The 23,365-nt window shown below is 38.9% G+C and overlaps 1 protein-coding gene across 1 annotated transcript; it reads right to left on the bottom strand.

Moving 5' to 3' along the window:
- Positions 1–1,606: 1,606 nt before the first annotated feature.
- Positions 1,607–12,780, bottom strand: LOC117294281 (techylectin-5A-like). The gene is made up of 5 exons (XM_033776642.1): positions 12,468–12,780; positions 5,563–5,702; positions 3,383–3,650; positions 2,095–2,346; positions 1,607–1,812 (listed from the first exon to the last, which is right to left on the bottom strand). The coding sequence occupies exons 1-5, from the start codon at positions 12,778–12,780 to the stop codon at positions 1,607–1,609; spliced, it is 1,179 nt and encodes a 392-aa protein (XP_033632533.1).
- Positions 12,781–23,365: the final 10,585 nt, after the last annotated feature.

Below are 23,365 nucleotides of genomic sequence, written 5' to 3'. Positions count from 1 at the left end.
AATAATAATAATATTCTTTAAAACGTCGTATAGAGGGAGCGTGTGTATTGATAATCTTTGATTGCGAAATTAAATAATAGTAATAGTAATAATAATAATAATAATAATAATAATAATAACCGTATTTATAACGCGCCTTTTGCCATAGGATACAAAGCGCCAGGTATTATTACTGCAAGGAGTGGGTCGAATTTTGAGATATAGACCTAATCCTTAAGCACCATGTAATGGTTTTTAAGGTGCTGTGGCGCAATATGCTGCCAATCCAGCCAGGAACACCGGGGCGAACCCCTTCTCTTTTCGATAAGTGCACTGGGTTCTTTTACATGCGTTTACACAACACATGGGACCAACGGCTTTACGTCCCATCCGAAGGACAAAGCAATGGTTATGTGTCTTGCTTAAGGACACAAGTGTCACGGCTGGGGATTCGAACCCACACTCTGCTGATCAGAAACACCAGGAGTTTGAATTCGGTGCTCTTAACCGCTCGGCCACGACACTTCCAAATTGTCGTCATTTAACACATACATCCTAACCATAAGACGTCGATGTTAAAGGCACTCAAAAAGGTTGCACAAAAACTCATTGTTAGCATAAAAATGTACTTGGTAACAAGCAACGGAGAGCTGTTGATAGCATAAAACATGTGAGAAACGGCTCGCTCTGAAGTAACGTAGTTTTTGAGAAGAGGTAATTTGTCACTCAAATAAGACTTCAGCTGAAACCTTTTCTAGACATCTGAAAGCACACAAACATGTTGTGCCACGAGTGTATCATTATTCTCATTCTCTGCAACTTATATATGACCAATTGAGTCCATTTTTTAAAAGATTTATTTATGCATATGTTGGGATACACTTAGTAAGAATACTGTTCTTTAAGAATTACCAAAGGTGTCCAGGGGTGGATTTCACAAGTAGTTAAGACTTGTCTCATCTTGAGTTTTATAAGACGAGTTCCAGCTAGCACTAGCGTTAAGTTTTTAATAAGAGTCACATGGCTAAGTTGGGACTATCTTTCTAAAATCGACCTCAGTGCTTTAACCATAAAAGGCTGAGTAAAAAGTTTGGAAAGCTACTGACTATGTACAGCCAAATGCCAGGGCTGCGTCTTGGCCCAATACGTCAGTGATCGATAGTAAGTAATAGTGTACTGCGCTCGGCTGTTAGCGCTCTCATTTTGACATCGAAATGAATGCGAGACCAACGGTTCACCCGTACCACGTGACCATCAGGATCTTGACGTAGGCTATAGTCCAATCTCTGGGGTAAATTCAAGTGTGACGTCAGATGTTCAGCTAGCCTGAACATCTGACGTCACACTTCGAGCTCGTTAATGCCAGATAGTGGTCTCAAGCCTTGGTCAATCCCCGTCCATCTTCACCTGTCACCCTAGGTTTATATGCAGACAACCGAAAGTGCAGCTGCCAAACGACACCTCGGACCAATCAAAACACATAAAAAACTCACGTCACTGCACGTGTATCCAATGAAATTGCTGGTTCTGAAAAGCAAGTACCTGTCTTTAACCTTGCGGATAAAAACAAACCGTGTCTAATGTTCAGCTGGCTCGCTAGTCAGTCAAGTTTGATAAATCATGCGATTTACAACCTACTGCGGTACATTATCCAATATCGATCACTGCTGTACACGACTGGAACTTGCGTCACTACCGTCCAACCGCCACCAGCATTTACCATTTCACAGTACACTGAGAGTGGTTGATCTCGACCTTCAACATTGATGTTATACACCCCACTGATTGTCTCACCCATCATTAATAAATCGTAGCAGTCTTTCCCTTTCATAGCTGTAACATATTGAAATTAAAGTGTCTGAAACATTAGACAATTTAAATTTCCGATGGGGAAAAGCCTATGGAACACCAGTGCAAAGATTAAATTTTAAATTGGCCATGGTGCTAACGCGGGTTTTGGACAATATAATTCCAGTCAGACAGTTCTCTATAAGAACAAATTCTACCTGGAAAGTAGAAACACATTTGGTGTAACCGCAAACCAAATATATTTTGATACCTCACCATGCAATGCTTCAAATCATAAATGAGTTGGTTTTGTTTATACTTTCTTACCTTCCACGGGTCTGATTTTCATCTCTGCGAACTTCATTGAATGGTAAAGATTTAGCCACGTGCCCCAGACCACACCCTGCCCCACATTAGGTACATAATCTGTGTTGATGTATGGGCAGTTCAAGCAGGCATATATACATGCTTTGTACCACCAGGGGCCTAAGTAGTTCTGGGCACAGTGTCTGAAGTCATCGTCATTGTCCCGATCCTTCGTGGAGAAAGGTTGACTATTGGTTGGGCCCAAGGAGTCACCTAAGACACAAATGAACAGTGAATAGGATGTCAAGCAGGTTTCCTTCCAGAATAACGTTAAAGGGAATTGATACCTTTTGTAAATCAAGTTGGGACATACAGGATTTTTTGACAAAATATTCATTGAAAATCGCAGAAAACTGTTTTTAGGAAAGTCGCGTCATAAGTTGTAGATGCTCATTATTAATGTTCGTCTTTTGAAACGAAAACACTTTCTTTACATTACTCATTTTGATGGTTTTTCTCATTCTCAAAGGGTACAGCACCTCAGTAATAATATTTTAAGGGAAGCTTTCTACCATCATTATCTTAAATCTGTAACCACGATGTTCTGTATTGTTAAAAAGTACCCAAACCCATACAGTCTTGACTGTAATAAGAACAGGATCGGTTGCAGTCAGAGAGACCAATCATGTTGTATGCATCCATAGCACATGAGCGAAAACAATAAACACAAACCAACAAGCCATTCTTCTAAAATCCACCACTTCTTAAACCATTGTTATCATAACATGGTGTACATAGACCTTTTCGCAAATACCGGGGCGCGCGCGTAAAGCTTGGAATTAGGTGCATTGTGGTCTAGCTGGTATCCAAATTTGATCCATATATATCCCACAATGCACCTCATTCAACAGTCTGCGCTTGCGCATTGGTATTTGCGATAAGGTCTATAAACCATGTTTATATTTTTATCCATACAAAGTTAGGTTCACACAATAATAGCAAGTATCGTATTCATTTGTTCTAGTAATCCCCAATCCGCTCCAGTTATCGTTTTTAAGACTAAACGTTTTGATTAGTATTGGTGGAACGCTTGCGTTTATAGCGTAGAGGGCTTTTGCACACGATGTCATTTCATGAGGGCGCCCTCACATAATGAGGTCAAAAAGTGAACGTTCATTGGCCAAACCTGTGCGCCGCGCGTACAAATCGGTGCGTTTTGATGGTTTCGTCATCGATTTACCTCTAAGATGGCGGCTGTATTACGTCAATGCAGGGTCTATTGCAAATTTTGACCTAAGTGTGAACAAACCTGCATCATATGATCCATAGAATGTACCGATGTCCAACCTATACAGGTTACTCTCTGTGGCCACTCTGAAGTGTCCATATTTGACGGCCATGCTGACCAGTGAAAACGATTGCATCTCAATCCGTAACTGATAAACCCGGTCTGATGTTAGCTCGTTGAGGGCGTCGTTGCCCAACCAGAAGTTTCTTGTGAGGTCACCGAACCCTGCTTTGTATTCCGCCCAGATCAAGTCGAAGTCTTGCGAATTGTCCACACGCCTCTGAAAGACCTAGTGATTGTGCAAAATAAATAACAGTTACCGTTAGATGGCGCTGTTTCTATATTAGGAGCAGAGCCGTATATGGGTGCACCCCACCAAATAGGAGAAAACAGAGCGTCGAGCTCATTAATATTTTGTAGGCCCTGAAAAATAAAATATTCTATATTAGACAGATTTAATAGCCCCAGAAAGTGTTTCAGTGTAAAAATGTTGCTCAAATGTGACCTGGGGGTTGTTGACTTCTAGCTTGAGGTATTTTGGATGACATAGGCCCTGAAATAAATGGTCCTATTTGCTGAGAGGTGTAGGGACATTTTTCAAGATTGATGCTCGGACGTCTTGAAAATTAGACCTGTGAAGGGGTGTTTTTACTTGGAGGGAGAATAACTCGACGGGCTCAGGGACTCCCCATATAAAATTGAGCATATAATAAAAGTTCAAGAGTCAATCAATAATTTTCCCTTTCAAGTTAAAAGCTGTGAGACTTTTAAGTATTTGTTGTGTATTTTTTTATTTTTAGCATTTTGCACTGTGTGCTATGGGAGACTATTCGGTGGGGTGAACCCATATTGAGAGAGTTACGACAACTCGCGATTAGAAGCCATTTATTTCCCCAAGAAACGGCATGGGCGAACACGGGGTGCCAGACTAGTCTGCCCATTTAGTTGGATACAACATGGCGTTCAGCAACCACGTGACCAAAGAAAACTGGTCCCTCCATGTCGCAATACACAGCTCTGACTAGGAGCAAGCTTCAGTCAGGGGCCACTTAGAACTATCCATGTTTTATCAATTACTGATCTTATAAAAGGAAATAAAAACAAAAGGATTATTTTTGAAAATTAAAAATTTATTCTCAATTAAACAAAAAGAAATGTAAGCTGATTTTGTTGTTATTGCATGCGGTATGGTTGATTTGGTCAAAAACATTTTCTGAAAATCTTACCCCAAAACGTTGGCATAATTTAGGGTCTTAAATTATGACTACTGTTGTTTGGAGAGCTACCTTTTGGCGTCATGCTGGTTGCAACCTTTGACACAATGGCGATTGTAGCGGAATACTTTGCACAAAGTCTGCTAATTATCTGAATGTAGGTTTTTGTGACGTTGACTTCTGCAACCGTGGACCTCCTATTGTCTATTTTTTGTTTATACTATAGTTTTGTTTTGTGCAACAGCTCCCATTGGTTTTGTACACGTTTTCCAACTGTGGAACTTTCCCTGGACTCTCTTGTTCTCTATTGTTAAAGGTCCATGTACGCACCACGAAACAGGGCATAAAGCCTGGAGTACATCGAAATTATTGATATACCGACGACAACAGAATTGAAGTGTCAAAAAAATAGAACCGCGTGGTTAGCAAATAAACGTTTCTATCAGTATGATCTGATTGTCTTCAAGAGAAGTAGGTATCCACATGTTTGAAATGTTGCGAAGAAAGAATAAATATAAGTATGAATAGTAGACTAGCGGGTACAACCATAAAAATCTCTTTTGAGGGAGTGTTGGCTCTGAAAAGAGCCGGTGTGCACATTGATATCCACTAAAAACAATGTATCTATTTACTTATCTGGCTGGTCTCGTCCGTCTGTATGTCCTTGTCTAGTCCTAGTCCTGCTGTCCATTGGTAAATTTTCAAAAAGGCACTATGCTTCAAATTTTCACTGCATGTTGGTAATAACTTAACAGGGTATCTTTAGCCATGTTATAGTATGTTTCAATTCTGTAGCCTGTATAATGGTTGAATTGCATTTGATGCTTTTGTTGTTGCCAATAATGGAATAAATGTCTAAACACAATGGTGGTACCACAAACCACTCTTAGCTATACTTTCGCAGTGAATACCTTTAAACCCTACAAACACATTTAAGTACAAAGTATAGCATTCGCTGAAGGAGCTTATGGTCTAAACATAACTTACCGTCCAACCCCCCTCATCTGAATCCATATCACAGTAGACTTGCAAAGATCCAGTCCGCCTCGCTGGGTACACAGTGTGCTCACCGCTGATGCTAAAGGGTGAATTAGTTTGAATGTCCCAGCAGTCGATTGGTTGAAACTCTAAAAGTCAAAGGGAAAAAAATAAAAAAATAAAGGCACTATAGTTATACGTCTTTTAACTTTCCTATATGGAACCTTACAAATGAATGCACATCCCAGAAGCAAAGTCTATAGCGCATTTACTTGGGAGGTTTTCAAGAGACAATTGCCAGGGAAAGAAGTATGATGCAATTTCGTTTGCATAAATTGACTAGACTTTATAAGTAGAAACAAACATTGGTACCTTGCCACACTCATGAACTAACCACGATCACAAACAATAACCATTAAATTAAAAACACAGCGTCCGAATTGTAAACTCAGTGTTTTCTCGAGTTTGGTGAAAACACCACAGGCATAGTACTCAAACGTCCTGTTGGACGGGGGGATTTGAACCCACAACCTTTGCAATTCTAGAGCAGTGTCACCACCGAGTTTTCCCCGTAGCTAGAGGCAGTTCGAAGCCTATGTTTAGCAGCGGGTACTTCAGCGATTTAAAATGGGTTTACTTTGTAGGTATTTTCATTATTAGTATTAGCAAGATGATGTAAACAGATGAGGTAATGAACCAGAAAAAAAGCGTAATATTGACCAATCTGCTGATGACATATGAAGCAAACAAGTGTGACAATTCATTATTCTTAATGCAAGAGAGCTGTTTAGCAAGAACCAACACACACCAATTAAAAATGTTTTTACCTGTTGTAGTCGGTGCTGCAGTAGTCGGTGCTGCAGTAGTCGGTGCTGCAGTAGTCGGTGCTGCAGTAGTCGGTGCTGCAGTAGTCGGTGCTGCAGTAGTCGGTGCTGCAGTAGTCGGTGCTGCAGTAGACGGTGCTGCAGTAGCCGGTGCTGAAGTAGTCGGTGCTGCAGTAGTCGGTGCTGCAGTAGTCGGTTCTGCAGTAGTCGGTGCTGCAGTAGTCGGTGCTGCAGTAGTCGGTGCTGCAGTAGTCGGTGCTGCAGTAGTCGGTGCTGCAGTAGTCGGTGCTGCAGTAGTCGGTGCTGCAGTAGTCGGTGCTCCAGTAGTCGGTGCTGCAGTAGTCGGTGCTGCAGTAGTCGTTATCTGTGTTGTGATTAAAAGCATTATTTCGAACACATTATTTGAAAATGTTGAAAAAACTATCCCCTGGAAACTGGGTTGAATAGGTGGTCATTGTTTAAATGAGAATTGCTAGTCTTTATTTTTTGTTTGGCAAAGTAGAAGGAAAGAGACCATCAACATCAACTAGGTCCAGTGACATTTAGGTACACCTTTGTGGCTTCATTTAGGTAAAACTTTGGGACTACAATATGGTCGGGCAACAATTAGGTACAACTTTGGGGCTACATGTAGGTACATCTTAGGGGCTGCATTTAGGCCGGGTGACATTTAGGTACAATTTGGGGCTACATTTAGGTTGGGCGACATTTAGGTAAAACTTTGATGCTACATTTAGGTCGGGTAACAATAAGGTACATTTTGAGGGCTACATTAAGGTCGGTGACATCTAGGTACTACTTTTGGAATACACCTAGATCGGGCGACATTTGGGTACTTACTGTTGGGCTACACTTAGATACATCTTTGTGGCTACTTAAGGTCGGGTGACATAACGGTACTATATGGGGCTACAACTAGGTCCGGTGGCATTTGGGTACAACTTTTTGGCTACATTTAGGTTGGACGACATTCAGGTTAAACTTTGAGGCGAAATTAAGGTCGGGCAACAATAAGGTACGTTTTGGGAGCTACAGTAAGGTCGGATGACATATAGGTACTACTTTTGGGCTACATTTACTTAGGTCGGGCAACCATTTTGCGGATTCTGGGCTAAATTTAGGTCAGGACAAAAGTTGTGGCCCTGGCTACATTAGGGGGCCGCACAGTTGATATGCAGTGGTCAAACGCATTTGTTGAGTTTAAACATACTGCTTTATTAAATACTCACTACACTGCCTCTGTTTATAGAGCCTTAGCAAGGCTAAAAATAACTATTGTTTCTGTGTTCTACTGATCAAAATAAGTCTCGAATCAGCTAGTATTTATCATAGCTTGAACTATGTAAGAGAATGAGTAAGCTATTTAATTCCCTTTCGTTTGCGGCTGTTGTGCAGAGTGCTCTCAGCTACTTACAGGTTTCATTTTAACTACATTTTTTATGATAAGGGCTCTTGCAGACACTTTTTATGACCATAAGATGAAAATTAGACCACTATAATGGATGCTCTTATAGTAAGTCATCACCCGAATAAGAATGATTATAATTTGAATATTGGTGTTAACTTGGTGTTCCTACTGAACCCCTCAATGAACCACATTAAACATTCATACAGTTGGTCCTCTTTGAGTTAGAACATGTAAGCAATAGTTACATGCGGCTTCTTTGATCGCAATCTGCATTATTAAACATACTGGTTCAATAATCCAAATACCACATGACATTGACACTAAAGTTGACTGTTTATACCCAAACAAAGAAAAAACAAACGTAGAAATTTCTATACAGCTTATTGCTATGGCAACGATTCATTCCCGTATTGGGATTTGATGTTGTTGTTTAACTCGAAGTAAATGAACAGGGTTTTCCATGTATTCTGGTTGTGAAGCCAATGACTGTCTACCAAGCGAACATAATCACTTTCTAGCAAATACTAATGAAGGAAGGATGCCTTTTAGGCAGTCTTTTCGTTTGAAATTAATTTCCTTTTTAGATGTCGATACTCGTGTTTAATGTACGTGTGTAAGTAATCATCATCAATGCTACTTTGTAAAAGCACGTACTGGTCAAATAGCAATCAAATATTTTACTACAAGACGACATGATAAATTATGATATGCTTCAGTTTAAGACTTTTCATTAATCCAGGCATCTCTTTGAAGGGAAAGTATTATGGTTTTGGAGCCGTCTTGTTGATCCTACATAAATGTAGATAGTGCAATCAAACTATCACCTGCAAATTTCTAGCAAAATTTGGAAGCGGTTTTGAGATTTCGCCGAAAATATAGAAGCGGTTCATGCATGACCATAATTCTGTATTCGAAATACATTTCCTGAGACGTTTCTCAAATTCAAATTCAAATTGGGGGCGGGGTATCAATAAAGGTTTTAACAAAAAAACCTCAAAACGCTTTTAACCTCAAAACGCTTTTTACTATCGAAAGCTACTGACTTCTGACCAACTAAGATCGTTTTACAATCATTATTGAATGCTCTAATTTCGTTAATGCTTTATTGAATTACCTTCGAAAGCTGATGTAGGCCTAAACTTCTAACCAATAGTTCTTGTTATCCCATTGTTTCTCAGAGTGTTTACCAAAACGTATACTTTCCCTTTAAATACAGTGGACACTATCGGTAGTTACTCAAAATAGTTATTCGCATAAAACCTTACTAGGTAATGAGTAATGGGGAGAGGTTGGTAGTATAAAACATTGTGATAAAAGGCTCCATCTGAAGTGGAGTAGTTTTCGAGAAAGAAGTAATTTTCTACGAATTTGATTTCGAGACCTCAGGTTTAGAACTTGAGGTCTCGAAATCAACCATCTAAAAGCATACAACTTCATTTAACAAGGGTGTTTTTTTCTTTCATTAATATCTCGCAACTTCAACGACCAATTGAGCTCAAATTTTCACAGGTTTGTTATTTCATGCATTTGTTGAGATACACCAAGTGAGAAGATTGGTCTTTGACAATTACCACTGTCTTTAAATACCTTATTGACATCTTTAAAAATACAGTCGAACTATTGTAATTCGTTAGCACTTTTCATTGGTGGCCTTGTCTAGTTAGCATGCGGGGAAGGGGCACACTACTTTTCATTGGTGGCCTTGTCTAGTTAGCATGCGGGGAAGGGGCACACTTACAGAATATAGTCAGTGTTTTTTATATTTGGATCGGGCGTTGTATGTATTCTGGTTCGATTCCAGAGACAGACAAACTGTGAATAACTCGACGATGTACCTTGGCATGAACTCCAAACAATATGCAGGATTCTTGAAATGTTTAAATATTTACTTACAGCCATTACACTTTCGATAAACAGTATGGTCCAAGGCCCACACTTCGTGTATCACAACTTATATATAAAATAACAAACCTGTAAAAATTTGGGCTCAATCGGTCATCGGAGTCGGGAGAAAATAACGGAAAAAACACTCTTGTTTCCGCACGTTTCGCCGTGTCATGACATAAATCCGTAATTCTCGCTATCGAGAATTGATATTGTTTTAATGTTTTCTCAAAAAGTAAAGCATTTCATGGAACAATATTTCAAGAGAAGTTTTTCGCCATTACCTTCTGTAAGCCCTGTAAGTTATTTGTAAATATGTTAACCTTTTTTGTTTTTGCTGTACCGAAAGTGTATAATGGCTTTAAAAATAACCTATTTATTTGTTTATTTGTTTATTTATTTATTTTTAATTAACACATCCAACAACACAATAGCGCCAATAAAAGGATAAATGCGAAAAAAAAGAGGAAAATAATATCCAGTATTAGATGTTGAAGGAAAACCCAAATGGAGAAAAACTACGCTATCGGAGACTGAAAATCCAATCCACATGCACGGCTCCGGTCTGAGGTGAAAAGTAGGGCAAGGAAGACTGAGCAAGCCAGGGGTCGATTTCACAAAGAGTAATTAGGACTAGGCCTAACTTAGGACTAGTCCTAAGTTAGGACTAGTCCTAACTTAGGACTAGTCCTGGGAGATATTCAAATCTTTAGGCTAGTCCTAAAGTTAGGATGCATTACTCGTCCTAACTCGAAATAAGACTATGTCTTAACTCTTTGTGAAATCCATCCCGGCGTTATAGGATTTTGAAAGAAAAAATTTAGAATAAATTGTCGGCCATGACATGAATCCATTTCACTGGGAATTTAGATGTATGTAACACAATTTTCAGCTTTATTATATAGTCGTCTTAGAGAAAAAAAGTGAAAATCACAGCTGAGAAATGTTTTCAGGAGAGTTGTGTACCTCAGCTAGTATAGGTTTTCTCGGTCAATTTCGGAAAATGAGCAGCCAATTTAACCACCAGCCTATTCTATTTCGCACGAAATCGAATGCTACTAAAAAAAGGTCATTCGGTTTCATTTTAAGACTAGTCAAATCTACTTTTACGTCATTCGATTTAACAAAATAATCATTCAATTTAACAATTCATCGAAGCTGCATTCAAATTCGCAAGAGTGTTTTTGAGGCGTGTGTTTAGTCATTCAATTTCATTTTGAGGCAGTCAATTCTGATATTTGTGCAGTCTTAAAAACGCCTGGTTAACTTGTTGTTTCCTTATACGAATGTTAAAGGCATACGGTTAATTTTGTTTGGCACTCTTGAACACAATATGCCAAGATGTCTGGCACGCCAACAGATGGTTGGTGAATATTTACAAAAAACCAACAACTGGACAAACATTTTAAAAATAAAAATAAATAAAAAAAAACATTCAAACACATTCAAATGTCAGGTCTTGGTCAGTTAACCATTGAAGGTCTCCCGAAAAAATAAAGAAGAAAACAACACTTATTGAGCCAAAGGTAAAGTCTACTGGAAACATAAAATAAAGAAAATAAGGTTCGCTCGATTTAAAATTGAAGGTACGAAACGGTTTGCCTTATACAGTTTATCTGTTTATTCGTATTTCTTTAGTCGTACTTATTTGAATCCTCGGTGAGCGAAATTGATTGCCTCTTTACGAAATTGAAATGATTAAATCAGCCAAATCTCTAGTCGAACCAGCTTTGCTAAATTAAGTGATGATTGTGTGTCATGAAAAAGAATGAGTGTGCTAGGAACTTGAATGCCTCAAAACGAAATTGATTGACCGAATTCTGAATTTGAAACGCAGTAAAAATCGGAGAGGCAAAATAGCTTTAATTCGAACGCATGAAAATTAAATTGGCTGCTCATTTGCCGAATTTGACCAAGAAAACCTATAATATTTTAAGGGAAGATTTCTACCATCGAACCTTTTTAATTTCATGTAAATCTGTGGACATCGTATTTTGTGCTGTATTTAAAGATATCAAACCCTTTAAACACTTTAACTCCTACATTAATAATGCTCCTGGGTTAATGTTTATTGAGGGATTAATCTTTCTTGATTTAATTTTTCCGCAATTACTGCAAGAGTGCGAGTAGTGTGTTGATATCATGTCCTGGTATCCTTGGATGTGCATTCGTGCACATGGTCACATCATTGTGGTAATATTTTCCCCTTGACCAGTATTTTAAGTCTAAGGGCACCTGTTACTGTCCTTGTGTATGTTGTTGTATCTTTGTTTATGTTCCTTTTTTTATGGTCGCAGGTGGTTTGTTTTGTAATGTTAATTTATTGTTAATTTAAAGCACCAATGTCCTTAAGCAAGACTATTATCAAGATGCTTCGTCCTTCGGGTGGGACACAAAGCCGTTGTCCCGTGTGTTATGTAACGCACACAAAAGAACCCAGAAAAGAGAAACGGGTTCACCCAAGTGTTCCTGGTCTGATTGGCTGCATTTTGCGTCACAACACATTGTAAACAATTACATGGTGCTATGTAAAAGGAGTAGGTATCATAATTCAAACGAAGTGCCACATACCTTGCAGGGAAATACTGAACGTTGAGGAACATTGAGTGCCACTGAGTGACGGGTATGAATAATAAAATAAAATAATGGTAAAATTTTAAACAAATATTAATAAGACTTGTAATGCGCACATATCCCCCCTGCTGGGTGTTCAAGGCGCAGTATGAACGCACTATAAGAAGCCACTCGCATTGTTATAATAACTTTTACAGATTATTTTGCAGTGTTATCTTACTTACTGTTTTTATGTAGTTCAACCACTGGTGACCTCTCCTGCGTTCCGTACCTCCACCCCTCTTTATCCACTACGTCACCAGGATGGGCCTCTCTGTGGCTGGCATTCAGTTCACAGATGCCTCCGGTATCCCCGTAATTAATGGAGACACACCTGTCCTCATTTAGGCAAGCAGCCAAACACCTTGTCCAGGATCTCTGGGTGTTATTCTTGATCACATGGTTAGTTAGAACCTGGTCGTGGGTTGCTTGACGCACAAGAGCCGACCGGCCAAGGGGACCTGTTCCCGGTTGAGCCGAGACGGCTTGAAAAGTCATCACAAAGCATGACAAAACCAAAATCACGCTTACAGATACTTTCAAACTTGAAGTCATCTTGACATCAGAACGACGATGGTGGACCAATCTCAGAAACAACTATTTCAACAGTTATTTGACTCAACTTTTCATAGCGTTTTCGTCCTGTCATCATCTACCGGTTCTTCGTGAGTCCAAGTCAGTTTCAATAATAAAGAACAGCTTATCATGAAACAGTAACTCTAAAGCAAACTCCGCCTTGTTTGTGTTAGTGACTGACGTTATTTTTCCAGCCAAACACATCAATGCTCATAATTTTGCCATGGAAATTGGATCGAAAAATCAACTAAGATGGTTGCCTTGACAAGTGGAGTCATTCGCGTCAATAAAAATAAATTTTAACAAAACAAACAACAGGTTAAGACATACGGCTGTGCACCAGAGACCTTTGTTTCGCCAGACAATAAAAACATGGTTTTACTGATAGAGCGCGAAGCACTAAATACCACTAGTAGCTAAACATTCGCTCGATGCATAAATTATGGTAAAAAGCCATTGTGTTGTGTGAGTGATGCTCTGCATTGGTTTCAAGCTGTGAAGGCTGTTTTTGCTGCTAAATTGGCCATTATTAATATAAGGGTCAAATAGATCAGAACTATTTTACCTAAACGAATTTCGTGTTTTTGCGATCGTATTTTGAGGTCGGTAAAATTTGTTCTAAAATAATATTTATAATCGATTTCTTCTTACTTCCTAAGAAAATTGTATATTAATAAGTAATTTTGTAACTAATTTGAAACACCCGGGGTAAAAAATTGTGCTATTAGATACCATAGACAACTTGCTACCATTGATATTTTGCATTTACACAATGAATTTATAATATTGTACTGATTAAAATGTTGTTTTAGTGATGATACAGTAACAATTGTGCTCGACACTGATAATAAACTGCTTACTAGTATGACAAACGAACACGTGCTCAGAAATGTGTCGTTCAAGAAGAAACAAAAGGGATTAAACTATTATTTATCCCACCCTCCTCGTCTTCCATTTTTAATTATTAATTGTTTTTGTTTTTGTTTTTGTTATCGGAGTTCTTTTGATGAGCGCTGTATTCACCAATTGCGTAGCAATATCGTCCAAATCGATGTTTGTCTTTGAAGACATCGATTTAACGATGTCAAGCTTCCTCATGTAACACCAACACATGGGCATTTCTCAGGCACTTGACTTCAACGGACAAGTAGGCTATGAATACATTATGTACATGGTCAGGTTTCATGCCCTCTTTTAACATTTTAGTCTCGTTTTATTGTTTCGGAAATGTTCAATGTTGTAAAGCGCCTCGGGGATAGTTTAGCGTGTGGTGCTCGATACAGTTGTACAATACATATAGTTATTATTATAATGAATGATTGAACGTTTTACTTCGGGTTGGTTTTTATTCTGTAGTAGCAATAGCTTGCCAAATATCTGCATATTCACTTGATTCAAGTCTAACGGTGACACGTTCAGTGCAGTGATTAACAATCATAACAACGTGTACAAATGACGCAATTCGGTTGTGCGTACAGACCAAACTTTGTTTTACCCCAAAATCGTTTCCAAACTCTGCAAGACGGAGACTTATTCAGTTTGTCGCATGCGCCGATCGATTTTGCTGCTCACTAAACACTGATCTCTATTATAATCAATAATCCCTTATCGTGTTTTTTGTTGGTACGTAAAATTGTTGTGTGAAATCATCAAGCATGAGTCAAACATAAGACAATATGACATTGGGATTATCGTAATTATATCGTCATGGAAACATGCCAAATACACAGATTGTATTATATTTTCTTGTGTAGAAATGAAGATTTTTTTGTAATGTTAAACATTGGTTGTTGCAATCATTTGACAGGGGCGGCCGTTATAGAAAATTATATAAAAAATAGACGTTAGATGAAGTTATCTAGTTAGATGCCCAGACTCAACTGTAATACTACCGGGTTGAACCGGATCCGGGCATTGTGGGGCCTGACCATTTTCTGTATCAATGTTTAAAAGTCAAAATCTTCTGAACTTATGATAACCACGTCCCTGAGTCACCCTGACTGAGTTCTGACCTGTGTCTGAGTTCTAGTTGTTGATGCTTCGGTTACCATGAGCACAGGATCTGCCTTTGTCTGTCAGAAAAAAAACATAGTAAGAGCAAGTGATGTAGTACCACCTCGTTCAGGGCCGCTATCATAGTGGCGTCTATTGGTTCTTGTCGGCATAGTACAAATTTAAATATATTTATATAATATAGTAAATTCCGTACTAATGCGCTGTTGGGGTCGATTTCACAAAGAGTTAATGTGGAGCTACTGACAATTATTTACCATCATTAAATTTATAACCCTATAAGTGGGCTTTTGTTGAACATGTTCTGAGCATATTTAAGAGTACCTATAATTCAAACGGCTGAATAATTTGAATTTATGATTACGAAACACTCAACTTTTCACATCAAAAGGGCAGTTTCTTACAACAAAATTCACAAATCTTTGCTCTTAAGAGGTGAACAATTAAATAGTACTATATCCTTGACCGTAAAAATTGGATAAAATGAAACTGACTGTTGATTGACATCGGTGATGAACTTGACAATGAGAAACGGGGTTGGATTTGAAATGCATCTAGACAGCGCCGATTGTTGCGGACAGAAAGAAAGAAAGACTTTGGATTCACCCATTTTGCATGAAGGGGTGTCCGCACAAACACGAGTATAAGGAAAATGGGTATGAAGTTGAAAATACAACAAATAGTTGTGTGAAATAAGGGAATCGATGTGTGGTGGTTTAATCCCAACGAGGCCTGGTTCTTGATAATTTTACCGAGACGAAGTCGAGGTAAATTATCAAGAACCAGGCCTCGGCGGGTTTAAACCACTAGTTGAAAACCGATTCAACACACTTTGATTCCCATTCATAAATACCTTTTCGGTCAAAAAACATCAACACTTACTGTCAAAAAGTAAAATAAATGCAAAAATTATAATTGTTCATTGATTTCTTTCAACACAACACCCCTCCTGCTATGAAATGGTAAGGCCCAGTCAAGGCCCTCGGGTAAACAACTCCTTATAAGAAAATGCTGTGCGCGTCGTGCGTATTGCGTGATGTAGCACAACTGCTTCAGCCGTTGCTCTCGACCAATAGGAATGAAGAAACTGTCTTATAAGCACAGGTGCAAACTCGTGTGTCACGCCCATGTTTCAACACTTTTTACTGGTCATAAACAAAGGTTTATACACACCCACGTGACGCGCTCTCCACCAATAGGAATAGCGAAACTGTCTGAGGTATTTATGAATTGGAAATTATCGTAATTATATCGTAATGAAAACAAGCCAAATATACATTTTTATAATATTCTTGTAGAAATGATTTTTGTTAACATATTATTAAAAGTAGGTTGGTGCGATAATTTCACATGGGCAGCCATTATACAAAAACCAGACGTAAGATGACGTTATCTAAAGTTGTTTTGCACAGACTCCAATGTAATACTACCGGGTATGTTGAACCAGATCTGGATATTGTGAGCCTGACCAATGTCAGTTGCATCTTCTGTAGGCGCTTTGTAACCTTGGGAAAAAGGCGCCTCATATAAATGCTGATATGTATGTATGTATGTATGTATATCAATGTTAAAAAGTTAAAATATACTAAACATTTTTGATAATAACTTTCTGGTTCAGCCTGATTTTGTAATGGGTTATGCCCCATGTGACCCGACACTTACCTTGGTGTTTTCAAAGTGTGTGTGTAGACCTTATGGTTTATATTGTCTTCGGTCTAATTATGGAATATCAGTTCAGGCTCAATCAAATGTGTCGCATATACATTGTAAACAACTGATGAAAACAGATACAGCACAGAGAGACATCCAGAAAGGGGGGGGGGGGGGGGGAACAGAGAGGGAGAGGGGAAATGGGATAGTATATAAAAAAGCAATCTTTGAAAAAATGAACACGTTCCCTTGGATCTGTCGAGTTGGTCTTTGAAAAGCGTTTATAACCGTTTGTTATAAAATGCATATGTTTAGAAAGATGATTTAAGAGTAGAATACAATGATCCACACAAATTTGCCTCGAAATTGCGTGGTTGTGCTTTAACTTTGCGAACTAACACGGTCGGCCATTTATGGGAGTCAAAAATTTGACTTCCATAAATGACCGACCGTGTTAGTCGACGAGGAAAATGGATCGATACTTGTGTGGATCATTATATTCTACTTTTAAAATCTTTCTAATCATATGCATTTTATAACAAACGGTTACAAACGCTAGTTTATGCGCAGACGAGTTTCTTTGGACACACGTCATTTATCGCGGAGGTTTCGACGAAGAAATAATCCATGCAAGCTGGGGCCAGTTGAGGGAAAGAGAAGAAGAGGTCGCCAAGCAACATCACGGACGACTGACATAAAGAAGTGGAACACCACGCAGCTGCATAAAGATCAGGGCCCAATTTCATAGAGCTGCTAAGCACAACAATTTGCTTAGCATGAAATTTTGCCTTGATAAAAACAGGATTACCCGACCAAACTTCTATGTGATTTTCTGGATAAGCAAACAACAGCTGAATACCAGTAACAAGCAATATGCAACAAATGGAAATTTATGTGGTAATCCTGTTTTTATCTAGGAAGAAATTTCAAGCTAAGCAAAATGTCGTGCTTAGCAGCTCTATGAAATTGGGACCAGGAGTAGATGATTACCACAGCGCAATTTGCGCCACCGGACTGAATAGAGAGAAACTTGTGCCAATCTTATTTCTTAGTTCTAGTTGTGTTGATAATGGATGGTATTTCGTTTTATGGGCAGGTCACTTTACGTCCTGTGAACAACAAACAATGCTTAAAATGAAACCATCAACTGTCAACTGCCAACTCGATAATCATTGTGGGTATACACTCATTTTGGTGTCCTCACCGATTCATATCGATAAAGACATGGACACTATTGGTTAATGTCAAAGACCAGTCTTCCCACTTGGTGTATCTCAACATTATGCTTCAAAAAACAAATTTGTGAAATTTGAACTCAATTGGTTGTCGACGTTGCGAAATAATTATGAAAGAAAAAACATCCTTGTCACACGAAGTGAAACGGGTGATTGATGTTGATGCTTGATTTGAGACCTCAAATTCTGAATCTAAAGTCTCAAAATCAAATTCGTGGAAAATTACTTCTTTCTCGAAAACTAGGTTACTAGAGGGAGCCGGTTCTCACAATGTTTTATATTATCAACCTCTCCCCATTACTCGTTACCAAGTAGGGTTTTATGCTTACAATTATTTCGAGTAAGTCTCCACATTCCTTTAGGCGAAATAAACAAGTTTTTGTACTTTCTCGATATAATGTTTTGAATTTTTTTTATTTCAGACATGTACGACCATTTTGTGATCTTGAAGTCATTCGGCGAAATGCTTTCGAGCGGATGAAATAATTTATAGTGAGTGCGTGAAATGATGCTCACAAAAATGATAACATATTTTAAGCGCACGACATAAAATTAATGTGCACAAATTAATCGCGGTTAAATTAATAATTGAGCGATCAAAGTGGTTTCAACCTCAAGGAGTAACTGCGCGCGAGAACCTAAAACTATTTTTCTGTCGTGATAGTTTGTGTTTCTTTTGTGTAAAATACCCCACAATGGTGCTCCCGTAAGATCATTAAACGTAAGCAAGACATTGACAGGGAACATATAAAGGAACTGCGAGAGAGGAAATAAATTAGTTAACTTTGAGCGAGTCTTGGGTCTCCTTTTTTTATTGTATAATTATATTTTGATCGTTGGCAGGGGTCTGGTTTTACACATCTTATGATGACAGTTTTTATACTTTTGTTTTAACCTTGACAGCCCCTGTACAACTTGTAACTATTGTATATGTCTCAAGATTTAAAATAAATAAATAAATAACAACGAAATTATTAATCTGACCTTGGTCTCCGCCTCGTAGTACATCCATCCAGACTCCTCCTTTACATCTCCGGGATACTCGGTCTTCGTACCATCAATCAGCTCGCATATACCCGATAGATCCTTGTAATTCACGGCAACACATTGCGGTTCGCGGAGGCAGTTGGTCAAGCATCTTGCAGGTGATCTAACTCGTTTTAGACTCCGAAGTAGATGGTTTTTAAGAGCAATGTTGGATCCAAGAGATTTGGAAAACCCAAACGAACGCGAGAGTACTTCAGCGTGAGACTGAGTTAGAAAGTACAAGCTGAGAACAACAGCAAGAAAACAAATCTTCCCAAACGATTGAGAAATCTGGTAGAAATTCATTTTAGTAATAACTCCATGTAATAACTTGAATTCATTAAGAAAAGAAGAGTTTACAAAACAATGAAGCGTCAACCCCCGTCACGAAATGTCTCGACAAAACCGAATTCAACGTTGTGTAGGTGAAACCCACTGAACCAGTTGTAAACCAACAGTTACTACTGACGCACTGAAGATCGCAATAAACTGATTTCGTGTTTACGGCTGGTTACAGCCAATTATCTATCACCCTCTGATACTCCAGTCAGAATTTAAAACTAGTTGCTTGTTCTGAAGGGTAGTTATTTCTCGTTGGATGTTACATTTTTCTTTTGAAAGGGTTGGTTTTTTTGTAACGGAGATTACTGTTTTTATATACTAGAGTGTTGCTGTTTGGAGCAGCAGTCAGCCTTTAAAGGATTTAAACGACAATAAATATTGGCAAAGAGCAACAACGTTACTTTTGGCACTGGATGGCGTGTCAAACTGTGCAATATTTGATAATGTACATTGTATGTGCGATGTTTCTCGTGTGAAATATCTGCAACAATTTGTAATATGTGTGCGATAATTTTTGCAATATACATGTTATAATTTGTAATATATATATGGTTTTTTTTAATGTTTTTTTTAATATCTTTGATAATTTTTTAGTATAATGTTATATGCGATCATTTGTATGCAATGTTTTGTGATATACATGCGATAATTTAATATACATGTGCGATGTATGGGTGCGTTCGTGTAGCTTCCCTGGGTCGACCCCGGTGTGTGACGGTTTTTTTTCTAGGACGAACCTGGGTAATTATCTGCACACGTTCGTCCTGAAAAAAATGCAACACACCGGGGTCGACCCGGGCAAGCTAATCAAACGCACCCATAGTGTGTGGAAAACGGAATTGTGGGATATAGTATGGCTTCCTGCCCACTTGATTCCCGTATCCTTGATGTTTTTTAGATCGGACCAGACTATGGATGGCATAGTATGGTTATTTGAGGTGGGTGTACGGGTTTAACTAGTTTGATGGTCAGGGAATGAGACTTGATTCGCGTACGGACCGACACCTTAAGATCTACACGCCCAACAAGTTGTCTAATATAGGCCTGATATCAAGTAAAGCAATTCACATATTATTTAATAATAATAATAATAATAATAATAATAATAATAGTTTGCAACTTACAAGAAACTTCAATGGAACAATGCCAGCGGGTTTCGTCGGGCTGTGGCGTGGAGATATGTGTCATTAATTCGTTGACGGATCATACAACTTCAACTCAAAATTGTGAACCAAAAATAACGGAAAGAAGGAAGTCTTGCCGCTGACGCTTCTTGTGCAGGAATGATTAGTCAAGCGCTGCCAATGCAGGATAGCTCCGCGCCACACCCTTAACGCCTCAGCGAACTGCAGGTATTCTTTATAAATTGAAGTTACTTATAAGGAAAGGAATTCGGTGAATTAAAACATAGAGCAAGGATTAAAATAGCTACGAAAAAAAATGACTGGGTGCTCCAAGTCAGTTGGTTACATTTATTTAATTGAAAGTTTGCAGAAACTGTTGAATTAGTTTTACACGTCTTTTAATACGATTTGGTTTTTTTTTTCTGTTTTACTATAATTCGGCCGACCATGCCAACCGAGGCGTTTAATTTTGTATTATTTTTTATCAAAAAAAGAAAGGTGATGGGCCCCGAAATAGCCATCCGCGTATTCGGAAATAGAACACATACAGTACAGGGAGGTGACAAAGTTTCGCATTTTGCTCGATTCTAAACGTGAATCCATTATTTTAATCGAACGAATTATAAAATATAAGCCCACAAATACAACTTTTTAGATGATTATATAACAATTTAATAACTATTAATGATTTTCAAGCAAAAAAATATAATAATTACCAAAAAATGAGCCGCAAAATACACAAATATCAAATATCTCATAAGACTGATACCATAGACACTTCAAATATCGAAGTGTGAGAATTTGGTCCACTTATTAATGGTTAATTAAACACAGTAATAGCTTCGGATGGGACGTAAAGCTGTTGGGCCCATGTGTTGTGCAACGCATGTAAAAGAACGCAATGCACTTTTCGAAAAGAGAAGGGGTTCGCCCCGGTGGCGAATTTTTTTGTTCAAGGATGGTAAAGGCCAATAGATTTGCATACACGCTCCCATTGGCTGCCACGCACTTGACGCTGAATTATTCATCAGTGGGAATTCAGCTCCACAACCACGAAGTGTGTGTGTACCATGTATGCACTGTATAATGCTCTATGGTGGTAACGTATTAATTATGGCTGCAATACATAATAACATGGCTCTATGCTGCAATAGCCTAATAGTAATACACAATGTGTAGCCAACACTATGCATAGCCTACACTACGTACGCGAATGAACGCCACTATTAGTCACAGCAATTATCTGAACTTTGCAAAAAGACACGAGATTTCAAACTTTAATAATTCACAGTTGACTGCGGCTGTTTTTAGTGCATCAACCTTGGCTCCATCATCAGTGTGATATGCCTGCAAACAGCTCTTATTTCGGGAAGTCCCCAGATGGGGTTTTCGCTCAAATGGCTCTGCTACCTCCATGCCTTGCCGTAAGCAAAAAATCAACGCTAGCGGAAGCAGGGAATGCTGTGCTTACGTCAAGAGTAATTCATAAGATAGCAGGGGGGGGGGATTTTGGCTTGTGCGCATGCGTGCTCCACGTCAGCACTGGCAGCCCATAATTTCAGCTGCTTACCGCAAGGGCAAAGAATCGAAGCTTACGCAAGGAATTCTTTGTTTCTTTCAAGCGTTTTACAGGGTTAGCAAGGGATTTTGGTACTCAACTAAAGTATTCTAAGCTTACACAGCTAGCACAGAAATTTTGCGCTTGTCGTGCAATTATAGGGCTCAATTTTATTGGCTCTGCTTACCTTAAACAAAGAATTTACGCTTGCGAAAAAGAAATTTCTTCGCTTACGTCAAGTGTATTTCTCGGTTTAACAGGGGATTTTGGCTTGTGCGCATGCCTACTCCATGTTACGAGGAATTATATGCTTACAAACCTAGTGAAGAAATTTCTTGTTTTAATGCACATGTAATGCAGACACACAATTATTGCAGTTCACGAGTTAAAGTTGTTGAGCAATAAAACAATTATCGTTAAGGCAAATCTATTATTCTACACTTTGGTGATTCCTCTCATATTGGTGACTTATTTCCATCTCACATATCGGTGATACTTCACAATCCTAAGCGCAGAATTTGGCGGTAAGCAGAGCTATGGAATTTGGCACAGAACACTGTCGAGATACAATTTCTCTTTGATGACTCTGCTTACCGCCAAATTCTGCGCTTAGGATCCTTATTCTCCGCTAATATGCAAGCAAGTGCCAAATTTCTGCGCTAGCTGTGTAAGCGTAAAATGCTAAAGTTGAGAACAAAATCCCCCGCTAACCCGTAAAACGCTGGAAAGAAACAAAGAATTCCCTGCTTCCAAGCGTCAACTTCTACCCTTGTGGTAAAGCAGTTGAAATTATGGGCTGCCAGTGCTGACGTGGAGCAGGCACTTGCGCACAGGCCAAAATCCCCCCACAACTTGTGAAATACTCTTGAGGTAAGCACATAATTCCCTGCTTCCGCAAGCGTTGGGTTTTTGCTTACGGGAGCATGGAGGCCTAGCAGAGCCATTTGAGCGAAAACCCCATCATGGGCCTTCCCGAAATAAGAGCTGTTTGCAGGCATATCACACTGATGATGGAGCCAAGGTTGATGCACTGCCAACAAAACAGCCGCAGTCAACTGTGAATTATTAAAGTTTGAAATTCAAATCTAGTGTTTTTTTGCAAAGTTCAGAGAATTGCTATGACGTGAGTGGCGTTCGTTCGCGTACGTAGTGTAGGCCACACATTGTGTATTTTACTTTTAGGTTATTGTAGCATAGAGCTATATGAATTGCAGCCATAATACGTGTACAATCATCTTCCTCCATGGTATGTACCACCATAGAGCAATATACAGTGCATACATGCTCTATGGTACACACACAATTCGTGGTTGTGTATTAAGGCAATAGCTGAATTCCCACTGATGAATAATTCAGCGTCAAGTGCGTGGCAGCCAATGGGAGCGTGTATGCAAATCTATTGGCCTTTACCATCCTTGGACAAAAATTTTCGCGCCCCGGTGTTCCTGGCTGTATGCGCCGTAGCGCCTTGTAGAAAAGCCCTACAAGGTGCTAAATAATTGGGTCGCAAAATGTATCACTGCAACTACCTATCTTTCTGAAAGTTTGTATATACTCAG

This window comes from Asterias rubens, chromosome 9, assembly GCF_902459465.1.
Source record: "Asterias rubens chromosome 9, eAstRub1.3, whole genome shotgun sequence".
In the NCBI taxonomy this organism is placed as follows: domain Eukaryota; kingdom Metazoa; phylum Echinodermata; class Asteroidea; order Forcipulatida; family Asteriidae; genus Asterias; species Asterias rubens.
The sequence above is the reverse complement of the archived record's forward strand: the minus strand, read 5'-3'. Positions and strand labels throughout refer to the sequence as shown.